This window comes from Porites lutea, chromosome 2 (assembly GCF_958299795.1).
Source record: "Porites lutea chromosome 2, jaPorLute2.1, whole genome shotgun sequence".
Taxonomy (NCBI): domain Eukaryota; kingdom Metazoa; phylum Cnidaria; class Anthozoa; order Scleractinia; family Poritidae; genus Porites; species Porites lutea.
This window is the reverse complement of record NC_133202.1, coordinates 54415837-54429307: the sequence shown is the minus strand read 5'-3', so window position 1 is coordinate 54429307 and position 13471 is coordinate 54415837. Positions and strand designations below refer to the sequence as shown.

The following is a 13471-nucleotide window of genomic DNA, read 5'->3' as shown; positions in this document are numbered from 1 at the left end:
ACGAAAACCATTCCGGATAGGGCTACTCGGTGTTCATACACAAGACTGGTGATTTGGGCGCGATTTCTTTAACGAAGCGGCGCCGCGCCGATCCCTGAAGTGGGGAGTCACAGTACAGTGTGAACATAGCTTTATTTTCACGGAAGTTTCTATCGGCCTTGAGGCTATTATGACCAAAACAACAAGGAAGCACTCATTACCAATTCAGTGGTCACAGACAATGTTCTGCTCATTCGAATAGAGAAAAACGTTGCTTTGCTGCACACAATGCTTTGCAGCCATGCTCAGTTTGAACGCTTTTAAGAGAAACAGAGGCGGCAGAACAAAACAGCACGTGATAAGACAATCAGAAAACTCCTTCCGCAAAATATCATAATTTAATTGCATTGTCTGCATCTGCTCGCCACTGACAAATCGTGATATTTAGTTCACCGTCCACCAATAATTGTTTATTGTCGGTTCAATTTTGTGATATCACAACTGAGATTGATACTCAGCGACGCGAAGAACTTTTTGCCATAAAAGTGGAATCGATTTTAAAATTTCTTATCATCAGTAACAACATGAATTATAACTCAACTGATTGTCGTTGGAGAAAAACATAATGAAAAACTCAGGAATAACTCTCGTAGACAAGCATTAATGTGACGAATAACTGTAAGTTGTGCCCTTACAGTTATACCAAAAAAGAAGAAAGAAAAGAAACCCGGTGTACTCATACTTTTGCAATTATCACTAGTTGTTTTATGTGTGAAAAAGTAAAAAATAAAAGTTTTCAGTTTGTAATGATTATTTTTGCCATGTCGCGCGTGGTTTGTAAATGTAGTCATAACTCATCGAGATTGTGATAAATATTTCATTATTTTTATTAATACGGTATTATGTACAATTCTAAACCTTGCTTCAAATTGGTATTTCCGCCTTTTTCTTTTAAGTGAAATCAAACTTAAGTCACCCGCAATGATAAAAAGGGAGGAATTCTTTGTTCGAAAGGGAGCGAAACACTCAGTCAGTTTCTCAAAGAAGCTGTTGAGCCACAAAAAAATTAACCTTGAACTTTACAAATAATTTAACAGTTTGTCAACAACTGCACAATTTCAAGAGAAAATTAATTGCTTACAGTGGCTATTATTTGAATTATAATAAACTGTATTGCGAGATGCAAGTTAATGGACGTCAATACGGTGTGCCGGTAATGTGGCGAGTCAATTTGAAAGTGCGCATTGTTGACTGATTGACGGCTCACCGCTCGAATCTCGCGCGCACGTCACTATCGTCTCCTAGCAACTGGCATTTAAAAAAGAAAAGATTTTGTTTCCCGTCAAAAACAATGGTATGGCGAAGAAATTTTCTTTAAAGACGACAAGGTAAGTAATTATTAAATACAATTCAATTAATGTGAGCGATTCTTTTAAAGTGTTGTCGTGGTTTAACTGCAACAGCGCTGTTTCGAATCTCGACTAAATTGTAGCAATTAAATACGCTTGTGTATTGATTTAAAGTGAATTCAAGGCATTGCCAAGAAGATAATCTGATAATTACTTGTTATTCTAGAGAGCTCTTTTGCGGCTACAGCGAATTAACCACCCGCCATTTACGCTGATTTATTTATTAAATTTCAAACAGGTGCTTGTTGAATTATTCAGGTTATTAACTCTTATGCAAGCCGCTTATTCGCTTGCTCTGGCAAACACATACCACGCACGACTACTAAACATACACAACACTCAATCACAGCATCAATGCCCAGTGTGACTTACATCCATTAATAACAGAGTTGGTTGAATTGTTCTATTCAGTATCTAATTCACTTCAGTGAATTTTTCCAGACTTCAAGATGACCGATTCGACAAGGAAACGAACCAAGGAGAATTTGCCAACTGAAGAACTTACGAATCTTCACAAAGATTTTGCTGGCGCGCGAATTCCAACAGAGAATCCTCCTTTCACGCTAAAAGATTTAAAAGATGCTGTCCCTCCTCACTGTTTTCAAAGCTCACTTCTCACTTCTACTCTGTATCTATTACTGGACTTCGCTGGAGTAATTTTCCTGTACGCTTTGGCGTTTTGGGTTTTTAACGCCTGTTGCCCAATTTATGTTCACGCGATTTTCTGGCCGGCGTACTGGATCTGCCAAGGCTGCGCTGGTTTCGCCGTATGGATAATTGCGCATGAATGCGGCCACTACTCTTTCTGCGCCAACAAAAGAATCTGCGACATTATTGGTTTAGTGCTGCACACTGCACTATTTGTACCGTATCATTCATGGCGAATCAGTCACTCAAAGCATCATCGAAACACCAACAGAATGATCGGCGACCACGCTTTTGTTCCGAACACCCGAAGCCTGCTCAAGTCGGAAAATGACTTAGAATTTCCAAACATATTCTTTCGGTTTTTGCACCTTGTTAAATACCTATCAATTGGCTGGCCGGCTTATCTATTCTTCAACGCCCGGGGTCGCCCATACGCAGAATATAGAATGCGCCCAAACCACTTCAACCCGTACGCACCAATTTTCTCGAACAAGGATTTCTGGGAAGTCGTATTAAGTGATCTGGCATTACTGGTATGGATTGGTATCCTGTACTACGTCACTGCGTATGTTTACTCTCTAAGTTGGTTGGTGTGCCTGTACGTAATCCCTTTACTGTTTGTGAACATGTGGCTTGTGATTGTAACATATCTTCAGCACTCAGATATCAAAGTCCCCCACTACTCCGACGAGGAGTGGACCTGGCTTAAAGGCGCGCTGTGCACTGTGGACAGGGATTATGGAATACTCAACTATGTTTTCCATCACCTTACAGATTGTCACGTCGCACATCATCTCTTCTCCTATATGCCTCATTATCACATTGCTGAAGCGACAGAGGCGATAAAGCCAGTCCTAGGAAAGTTCTACACTTACGACGACACACCTATCTGGAAAGCGCTCTGGAAGACAGACAGCTATTGCCGATTTGTCGAAGACAGCGGAAAAATTTTGTGGTACAAGTTTTTACCGGAACAGTAGCTTTAACAATGCTTCCAATGACGTTTAGGTTGACAAATTCTAATGAAGACTTTATTTGTTTTTTTCAAATTCTGAGTCAAGTTTGATTTTGGAAACCCGAACTGAGTTTTTATGTCTACATTTTTCGATTCTATTGTTAAAGAATCTTTGTTCCAATTAAAAAGAATCCTCGCTGCTATAGTACAATGATTCCTCGTGTGACGTTGAATGAAAATATTTTATTAAGTTCTACACATAATTGTTTTAAAGTTCTCAGAGCAATTTACTGGTTGGGAGATTTACAATTTTAAACACTGATCGGTGTAATAAAGAACTTGCTTGTTTCTACTCATTTTTCAGAGTTGTATGTACATCGTATCAAACAAAGAAAAAATGACTTATGGCCGCACTAAATAATTTAAGATAATAACATTAACTACAATAACGTAAATTAAACAACTTTGATTTCCGTTAATTACTAACTTTATCTGAGGCTATGTTCACATTACACCGCATAGCTTTTGCGCCGCCTTGAAAATCACATCGGATGAGATAGGCCTTCTGTTCACACGAAAGAACCGCGAATTCGGCCCGATTCCTAATTAAAGGTAGAGTGTCGCAAACCGGAAATGTGTTCACACTAAATAATCTCCGGTAAATTTGCACGACCGTATGTCGATGTGATGACTGCGGACTCTGTATTTCCATTTTTGGAAGCGATACAATTACTTCTTCCATTGCCAACTTCTTTATCTTGTTATAAAGCTTTAGGTTCAGTAACAGAAGCTGGTAAATACATTTGAATTGCTCTCGCCACACGCTTTACAATAAAAACAACATTCCTACCGTCTGTCACATTGTAACCTGTTCGTTGGTGTGGTTCGGTTTTATCCCTGGTTTAATTTTGATAAGTATCTTATGTCTGCAACTCCTTATCGTACATTACCATACCCTTCTCAAAATAAAAATACAAAATCAGTACAAACCAAGGAGGAAATCGAACCACAACCTTTACATTAAAATGTCTTGCTCAGAACACACTCACACACATACCGTCAATTGTCCGCGACCTGCTGGTCAGGTCTTATATGCCCGATAATTAAAGAACTATTCCACAAAATTTGATGCTTCTTCTACACCTGACTTCAGCAAAAGACAGCCGCAGAACGATTTAAAAATAACCTGGACTTGTGCCTTCCTCTTTTCAAATTACGTGAAATACGTTGTATTACACCAAAGTTAACTGGTATTACAGACACAAAAAAAAAAACTGCGTAATTATCACTCAAGAGGAATTACTGACTTAAAGAGACCTACAAATTTGGTTCCGTTAAATTCTCAATGTTATGGTTTTATAGACAATACACAAGGAAAAAACATCTCACAAAAAAATATATATACACGGAAATAAGTCCTAAAGCCTTCGTATTAGCATTACAACAAAAACAGTTAGCTTCTTTACTGCTAGTGAAAGGTGAACCAAGGACATTTCTACACTAATCTACTTTTAGTCGAAGAAACGTAAAAAAACTGCCTTTAAAACTTAGCCCAAATCTTCAAGATTTAAAATTTGTGTGGCAGAAATCATACCGAAGTTTCAATGTGTAGAGATTAGTGTGGATAGCTCTAGCCTGCGAACGGCAGACGTTTCTCCTCGCTCATCGCCGCTGAGGAATGTTTCGCGAAACGTCTCTCAGCGGCGATGAGCGAGGAGAAACGTCCGCCTTTCGCAGGCTAGGATAGCTCCTAAAGCAACTTTGTTATTTTTATTTTTTTGAGAAAAGGTCACACCTCTGAATGCTCTCTTACAAAAGTTTCAATACGATTTCTTAGCGCATCGTTAGCCCGAACTGTCAAATCCGATAACTCCTCGTTTGTCATCGGACTAGTTCGCTTTCTGCGGAACCAGCGACGTATGGCTTTTCGCTCATAGTTGTAACCATCTGCGGCGGTGGCTGGGTCATTCATAATCTTGTTTGTGATTGGACAAAGGAATTCGAATGGCACCTCGGTGTTAAACTCTTGCTCTGGTTCAGAAACAGGTGAAACCACACGAACCTGAGAAGCAGCTGACAGGGGTCTGGGCGGAGCTGAAGGCTCGACCGGAGTATCCACGGTCAGCGGGGACTTGTCAGGAAGGGGGCCTGGGAAGAGAGAAACAAAAGCGTGCAACAGAGGAAACTTTGATGATATAGGTATGTGCGGTTTAAAGGGACATCGATTTAGGAGCGCTTTCTAATTCATCGTCTTTTCGCCAACTAAAACAGTGAAAAACTTATTTTTCAAACGTCCTGAGGGTAAAAAAGTTGGCCCAAATTATCGGAAGGTTCTGAAAAATCACACAGCAAAAACCCGCGTGTAAGAACCTACCTTTTTTTGGAAGTCTGGCAAAAAGGTTCTTGTATTTTGAGGTAGTTATTGCCAATTTAGGCAAAAAAGGTTCTTAATTACGTTCCTTTAAGAACCTCCTTCAAAGGAACTTTAATTCCCACGAAGGAGTATATAATTGCTGACAACCAGATAAATGCAGCGGTATTCATTCCATCAACTTTATTTTGATAGGCCTACAGCTGTAACTACACTGATTAAAGAATGTATATGAGGTGTCATCTTCGCGAGAGGAATTGTGTAAAAAAACATAAATGAATCAATGAATAAATAAAATAATAAAGTTCATAACAAGGGCAGATTTAGGGGTGGGCCCAGGGTGCCCCGGCACCCCCCTTTTGTCCGGGAATTTGAGCTTTGTCACTTAAATATATTATCTTTAATAGACATTGTTAGTAAGAAAAGAATCTGTGCTCCAAGCCTACATTTTTAGTCGCAAATGACCAAAGCTTCCAGAATGCATGCAGTAAATATCCGTCTCAAGCAAACTGGATTTGACAATTTTTCAGGGAGAAAATGCTGCCGCCTTAGCCGGGAGGTTGTGCTCTCGCCGCAATCGCTTCGGCCCCTGCTAGCATCATAACGTGTTAATTACTTCTTTGACCACAACCACACCTGTGGTTTATTAAATATTTCAGCATTACATATTAAATATGAAAACCAGGCATTTGCTAAATTTAAGCGTCCAGAATGCACTAGATTGCATCTCTGAGAACTTCACTCTAAAAATTTTTCCCGTAGGTGCATGTAGTAGATTACACTGTTTAATTGCCGAAGGCTAGTTTGGTTTGATTTGAAATATTTGACAAAGCAGGGTGCTATAAAAGGAAATGGTGACAGTAACTGAGCATGTTCAGGAAGTGGACAGTTTTGACAAACCTACGAGTAAATATATGAAAGGAGAGATGAAACATGAAAGGTACAGATAAAAAGCTTGAAAAAAAAAAGGGCTTACCAGCCTCCTCTTCCTGAGGATATTGTTTCTTTTCTTGATCGGCTGTCCCGTGCGTACCCCGGATCGGAGGAAGAACTGTTCTGGACAACGGTACACTATACAAGCCAGCTGAGAAAAAAGGACGAACAAAACAATAAACACAACAGAAAAATATTACGGCATAGCTTTCAATTTTTTGGAGGACAAATGGATCCTTTTTTATTGCAGTTGGATATAACAAGTCAATTTCAGTTGCTTGATGTAAGGCGAGAAGTTAAAGTACACTTGCTTGGCTCTTACATTCCCAAAGTGGCAAAGTCAAACTTCGGAACAATTTGCAAATTTCGGCCTCTTCTTCTACCTCAAAAGTTAGAACTACCTTAAACAACTACATTATTCACTCTGGGACTGAAGGAAATTACAAGCAGATTTGGGAAACCGACGCACATAAAAAAATATCGATTCAATAAACACAACATCACAAATTGGGTCAAGGTAGATACAATATTCTTTTTCTTTGCGTTCTTCGGGAAGTGAATGCCAAACTTGCCCACCCTCTCCAGTTTACGGTTTTCCTTTCTTCGGGAAAAAACAACAAGGGGGAAGAAGAAAACACAGATAAGTAAGTAAAATCTGGGAGACTGTGCCGCCTGGTCTCAAGTGTCTGCCATATCATAAGTTTAAGAAAGAATGGAAGTCCTGTCTTCTAACCAACCAAATCTGACCTCGCTAATATCTTCTATCACTGATATTATTTGAGATTTTATTCCTCTCTTTACTGCTGCCAATTCTTTCAACATGACGGTGTCCAACAAGAAAGCTCTTGCTACTTTGGACACCGTACACAAATGAACTTAAGGTCTTTTAGTTAATTATTATTTGTCAGCTACTTTATTTTCCTACCTACGTAAACTTATCTAAATATCTTATATAGTGTGAATAAAGAATTGAATTGAAGTATTTAAGTAATTATTTAAGACTGTTACAGTAGAATTCAGGATGGCATACTTAAAGTGTTCTCTTCATACACCATCGTTACTTTACCTGGTTGAACGGTTCTTGCTGGTGGTGTAGTCCTAGAATGGCAGAATGAAAAGAGTATAATCATGATAAATTCAAATAGAATGTACTTGAAACTCGGTATCGCTCGGGACCACTTGTAGTTTTTGTGTCAATATCGAAGCGTCCACAGCCGGGAAACCCATCCAACAAAATGTTGGCAAAGCAGTGGGTGTAAAAAGGTCGTCTAACGTTGGTGCAAACTTTTTACCGGTAACCTTTTGATATCCGACGAATAAGACAGTGGATATACATGAGGATACCACGCCAGGATGAGAAGACAGAGTAACAACAGTTGTTTGTTTCAAATATGACATTTTTAAATTGGTGGTGATTACGACTGATTCACTGGCATTTAGAGGGCGTTTCCCCGGCGGGGGGGGGGGGGGGGAGGGGGGAGAAAGGGGTTACTCCCTATCATGGCCTATACGAGGAGGCTCCACCCGAAAGGGGTACATTTTTCTGGCTTCAGGTATATGAAAGGGCAGGGATTTTACTAGTTGAAGTATATAAAATGGTTGGCACGTCTCTCATTTCGGTCTGTGAAAAAGCCCAAAAGGTTAATTGAAGGAATTTAAGGCCGTGAAAAGGTCGAGAAATTTTCCCCTTTCTGTGATTTATTCATACAGCATAAAAAAAGATGCAAAATTCTAAAATAAGTATGTGAATTTGTTCCGATAGTTCCAGACTCAGGGAGATCAAAATCAACACATTTATTTCACTACGCTAACAAAACACAACAAAAGCTGATTTCCAGGTGGGGCGAAGGCAAACACGCATTACAAACAAATAGAAGCAGTATAGTGTTCACACTAGTAACAAAACTTCTGAGAAAAATTAATTACATAAAATGTACATTGTATACAATACAATACAGCTAGTTTTACAATACAATTATGTTTGTGGGAGTATTGAAGGGTACTTAGCATAAGTTTAAAATATAGAAAAATACAAATTAATGAATCAGAGCGATCCAGCTGAAGGCAAAAAGGCTTTTAAATTTGGAAAGTGATTGGGCTGTTCTTGCCTCATAAGAAAGATTATTCCAGAGTATTGTACCACTATACTTAAAACTACGTTTGAGGAAATTAGTCTTTGGCCTTGGAAGTGCTGGATGAGATTAAGATTACAGTTGATGTTAGTATCGCTGAGTTTTGAGAAGAGGCTCTCAAATGGGGGGTAGATTAATCATTGACTAAGGATTTTGTACATTGGGGAAGTCTTTATATGTGAGCGCCTGGTTTCGAGGTTTTTCCATTTTAAATTATCACGCACATCTACCAATCTAATGTCATATGAAGCACCGGTAATGACCCTACCCTCACGGTTTTGAATTTTTTGCAATTTATCTTTCAGTTACTTTCCACAAATATCCCATAAGGGGGAACAGTGATCAAAGTACGGTTGTACAAGTGAATTGTATAAGGTTACAAGTGTGCAAAACGGGACAAAAGGTTTAAAATTCTTCTTAGAGCTGCTATACCGGGGCACGGCTTTTTCACATATATACTCAACGTGGGCCTCAAAAGTAAGCTTTTCATCTATTAATACTCCCAAATATTTATTAGAGGTTACATACGAAACAATATTATTGTCAGTGGATATAGCATTAGGTAAATCTTTAGATTCATTATTTAAGTTATATGTTGACCCAATGAGCATTAAGTTTTTTAAGGGTGTAATTGGAGCCTATTAACTGTGAGCCAATCACAAAGGTTTTCTAAATCAGAATTGATATTATTAGCAAGAACATTTGCGTCAGTACTAGAGGCAAAGATTCGTGTATCGTCGGCATATAAACAAGGGGTAGTAAATTCTAAACAATTTAGTAAGTCATTTATGAAAATGAGGAATACCAGGGGACCAAGACTAGACCCTTGAAGGACTCCACATAGTACGTTTCTTTGAGGAGATAAATGTCCATGTACAAAACATTGTTGTTGTCAGGCGGCCTAAGATAGGGCCTAAACCACATCAGTTCTCTATCAGAGACTCCATAAAACTCAACTTTCTCCATTAAAATCGAATGATCAATTGAATCAAAGCATTAAGGCCTTTTGAATATCCAGAAAAACTACTCCTGTTGTTCATATTTTAAATCCAGTTGTCGCACATTTAAATTAAAGCCGAGACAGTCGAGTGAAGAGGGCGAAATCCTGACTGAAATTCAGAAAGAATAGAATTGTCCTTTAGATAACGATATAGTTGGTTAAAAATTTCTTCTTCGAAAACTTTACTAATTACTGACAACATTGAAATGGGTCTATAATTTACTAAATCACGATGATCATTATCTTTGTAGACCGGGCACACACGTGCATTTTTCCACTCATCAACAAAAATCCCAGAGGAGAGAGACAAATTAAATATGAAGTTAAAGACGGTGCAATTACACTTGATGCAATTTTAAAGACCTTAGCAGGGATCTTATCAAGACCGGTGCTTTCGACACTTTATAAGTTTTTAAGTGACGAGCGTAATGTACAATCAGTTTCTTACCCATCATCCCTGGCCGCTTCTCGTAGACTTGTCATCGATCCAATCCCCGTGGTAGTGGTCCCGTTTGCTGGTGTCCGAACCGTAGCTTCGTAAGCAGGGGGAGCTGCATACAGCCCCGCATATGCTGCGTTGTCAATTCCCACGGGGATCATTCTATCTCCGGTGGTAGCGGGGAAAGGTACGAGAAGAATATCCTCCGACGGCCCTTGGCTGTAAGGAGGTGGAGCCGCTGTGAAAAAAAAAAAACGAAGGATGAGGGTCGTTAATTTGTCTCACCTGGAGCTCGGAATTTTATCCGAGCTTTCTGGTGTTTGACTTCTCTTACCAAAAATTTAAAAAAAGGCGTGTATGCACGTGTCAGACAAGAAGGGGGTCGTAAAAGGGAATTTGAAGGGGCTGGGAAGACAGACCTTGAAACGCACGCGAACCATTTTTATTTCACTGCTGCTTATCGTTCTATAGACTACAAGTAGTCCCCCATTTGTCCTCAGGGATAGTAGAGCGAGCGAAACGCGAGCGCGCGTGCAAATCACCTCACGCGAGAAAGGCAAGACGTCGCGTGTCTGATGTTTGATGAGCCCGAAGGAGAGTAAAACTATTTTTAACATGGGTAGAGTCGTACGTAAGAATTACTTGTAACAGTTTCAACATTCTTTCCAAGTACTTTTGAGCTCCATTATACTTTTTGTGCTCGCAAATAAATGGTCAGCGTTATAACCCCCAACTACTATGGGCGGGGGTAGGGGCGGGTGGCGGTTGGAAAAAGCTACAGTTTGAACCCCATCAGGGACTGAACAATTTTCTCAGGCCTACGCTCGTAATACTCGAGCGTTTCATTTTTTTTTTCTTTTTTTGAATGTTTACCTGTGAAGAAGATGGCACGATCCTGCCTAGGAGCTGTCTGGGCTGAGGGATGGGTACCATTGGACGTTACCGGTTCTGCATACCCGGAGGAACCTCTATTTGTGTTTCCCATAGCCATTGAATCTAAGTTGTCATAGGCCTCGTTCACGAAGAAATGACGAACTAAACAACACAAAGTAAACAAAATGAAACTACATTAGGTTAGCAGATGATGAAAAATATAACTCGACCTTTTCAGAGAAATAATAACCACCTGGCTACCAATAGTAAAATTAAGTGCTCCACTCAACTTTTCAACAAAACAAGATTGACACTATTAAATTTTAAATGACTCATTGTCCTCAATCTGAACTAAAGCGTTGATTTCTAACTTTTCTGGATTTCCCTCCGTTCTTTCCACACTCTTTCCGTCTAGGTCCTTATTGAGTAAACGATTGACTAGCATTACATTGCGGCACTAGCCATGCTACCATCCGGAAATACCAAACAGTGGTTATGTATTAATTTTTGCATTTCGTTGCATGAAAAGGTTGCTGAAAATAAGAAGTCCTCCAACTAACTGTTAGCACAACGTATTATATTCCTACCTCCTGGAGTACCCCTCTTCTTTTTCTTGACATAGAAAATCAGGAAAAAAATAACCGCAATGATGACAAGTATTATGGGAATCACGATCAGGGCAACAGTACCGCCACCCATTCCTTTCTGCTTTCCTTTGTCCCCTTTGTCTAATGAATCAAATAAAAATAAAAAAAATCAAATCACCAAACAACAGTGATGATCAAACGTCGCCCCCACCTCTGTAGCTATTGGCACATCATATGTTTTATCCAACAAAAGCTCTCTGTGGTCTGTTCTTGCGGTCATTTACCAACCTGTAGTCAAGGATTGGGTGGTGCTGGATTTGTGGATTTATGCGACTTTTAGTCATCCTAGGCAGAATATAGCACCACTCACTAACCTCGGATGCGCATGCATTATTTAGCACAGTACACTAAGGAATTATCGTGGTTGCACGCCAGGGAAATGGATATAGTGCATTTGTATCGGTAAAAAAAAAACAAAAGACAACGGAAGCGATAAAAGCAACGTATATTTTAAAATGACTTACTTGGCGCGTTGGTGTTTTCTACAGCTGGAAAATAAAAAAATGACAGCCCGTGAGCAAACGGTAGTATCATTATTTCGGGTCATGCAAAATTCCTCTGATTTATTTTCCCTTATTGCTAATAGCGGAGCACCACACGCGCGCGGAGCCCCATTTCTAAGAGAATTTGGTAATCTATCCATCCGAGAAGTTTTGGTTGTGACGTCAGCGTATGCCCGGCGACCGTCCGTTGTAAACCGATGTCAAAAGTCACACTTCAACATTGCTAGAAGTCTAAGGCATACACTACTGTCTTTATCGGTCATCCATGTTATGGTCCAGTGACAGCTATCAAAAAAAGTATCCACTGACCAGCATTGGCTAAATATGCATATCAAATCGCTGTAAAGCGAAAAAATAGCATCCAATTTTCTTGGCACCTACCAGGTTTGGTTATTTCTTCACTAGAAGAAACTAATGGAACAAATATAAAACAACAATTAATGATATGATGATGATGATATTAATTTGTGTCTGCATTCAAACGCAGTGAATGATAACAAAGACGGTTCTTTTCATAGCTAGCCTTAGGAAAGTTTTCGAAGGAGTAGAATCCCAAATGAAAAGAACGGGTGTGTGCTTGTAAACAAGTGCCTTCTGGCTTTCTAACTATACCCACAGGGAAGCCTGTTTACTGGCTACGGGCGCTGAGCGTAACATTTAGGCCCAATTATTAAATAATCGGAATAAGCGACTAAGAACTAGAAAGGTCGTTGTGTCATTTCCGTGTTTCGTCAGTTCCCGTTTTCCAAATCTAGCATTGAAGATCTAATGTTCGTATGGTTATCTGTTGAGTTATTGTGTGGCTATTGTCTAGTGTCTCTCTGTGTGTTTTTGTTTTGTTTTGTTTTTGTTTTTCCCAGTCTTTTGTGTTCTGTCATTAATTGTGACTTCTGCAGCACAAAGAAACTACTCTAGTAGCAGGATCTATTCAGTAACTGGCACGTTTAAGAAAATGTCGCGTTAGAGTCATCATAGTCATAATCATAAAATACAACTTAAACATATGGCAAATAAAATAAATACAGTGAAAATTAAGGTTATGTTGAATTTGCTCCTCTCCGAACACTTACGTGGCAATGATTCATCTAACCGCCCTGTGTACGTTGCACAGGCCACCCAATATCAAACAAATTGCAATTCAATTACTTACAGTTAATCATGCTAATTGACGGTGCTTGCTTACACCACAATGGCGGATAGAGTGCGGGTGCCAGCTCTATTTTGAGTAGAAGTTACTCTACAGTGCATCATTTACTACATCGTTCAGTTCACTGTTAGCAGTGTGCGATTTAAGATGAAGTCATAGCGGTGTCGATGACGTGAAAAGGTCTTTGATAATGCTGTTGGTCTTGTAAACAAGAGATAAGATTATAACGAAACATACTTCCACTGAGTTGTTTCAAAGCTCTACATATTTCGATTCTTAAGAAACGTCTGTTTCGTGGATACATGCCGCACGATGACGCTAATTAAAGAGCGCGTGGTTACAAACCAAGAATACAACAATTGTGGTTTAATCTCCGTTTAAATCAATCAATTTAGTATCGATGTACTCCATTTTATTTAAATACTATTTTTTATT

The 13471-nt window shown here is 39.3% G+C and overlaps 2 protein-coding genes across 7 annotated transcripts in view; one reads left to right on the top strand and one right to left on the bottom strand.

The window, feature by feature from the left end:
- The first annotated feature begins 1282 nt into the window (after positions 1-1282).
- LOC140929061 (uncharacterized) lies at positions 1283-3196 on the top strand. The gene is made up of 2 exons (XM_073378896.1): positions 1283-1367; positions 1830-3196. The coding sequence occupies exon 2, from the start codon at positions 1838-1840 to the stop codon at positions 3014-3016; it is 1179 nt and encodes a 392-aa protein (XP_073234997.1). The 5' UTR covers positions 1283-1367; positions 1830-1837; the 3' UTR covers positions 3017-3196.
- Positions 3197-3219: 23 nt separating this feature from the next.
- The window catches only part of LOC140929060 (scavenger receptor cysteine-rich domain-containing protein DMBT1-like), a 48843-nt gene continuing 38591 nt past the window's right edge, over positions 3220-13471 (bottom strand). For 4 of the 6 annotated variants that reach the window (XM_073378889.1, XM_073378890.1, XM_073378893.1 and 1 more), the window contains 8 exons: positions 12271-12300; positions 11851-11874; positions 11327-11467; positions 10740-10901; positions 9876-10104; positions 7362-7393; positions 6339-6446; positions 3220-5139 (listed from right to left, as the gene is read on the bottom strand). In XM_073378889.1, coding sequence (XP_073234990.1) covers positions 4781-5139; positions 6339-6446; positions 7362-7393; positions 9876-10104; positions 10740-10901; positions 11327-11467; positions 11851-11874; positions 12271-12300 — 1085 coding nt within the window. In that variant the 3' untranslated portion in view covers positions 3220-4780. Of the gene's footprint in view, positions 5140-6338; positions 6447-7361; positions 7394-9875; positions 10105-10739; positions 10902-11326; positions 11468-11850; positions 11875-12270; positions 12301-12981; positions 13238-13471 lie in introns of those variants that run through there. The other 2 variants (XM_073378894.1, XM_073378895.1) reach the window with 2 other exon arrangements.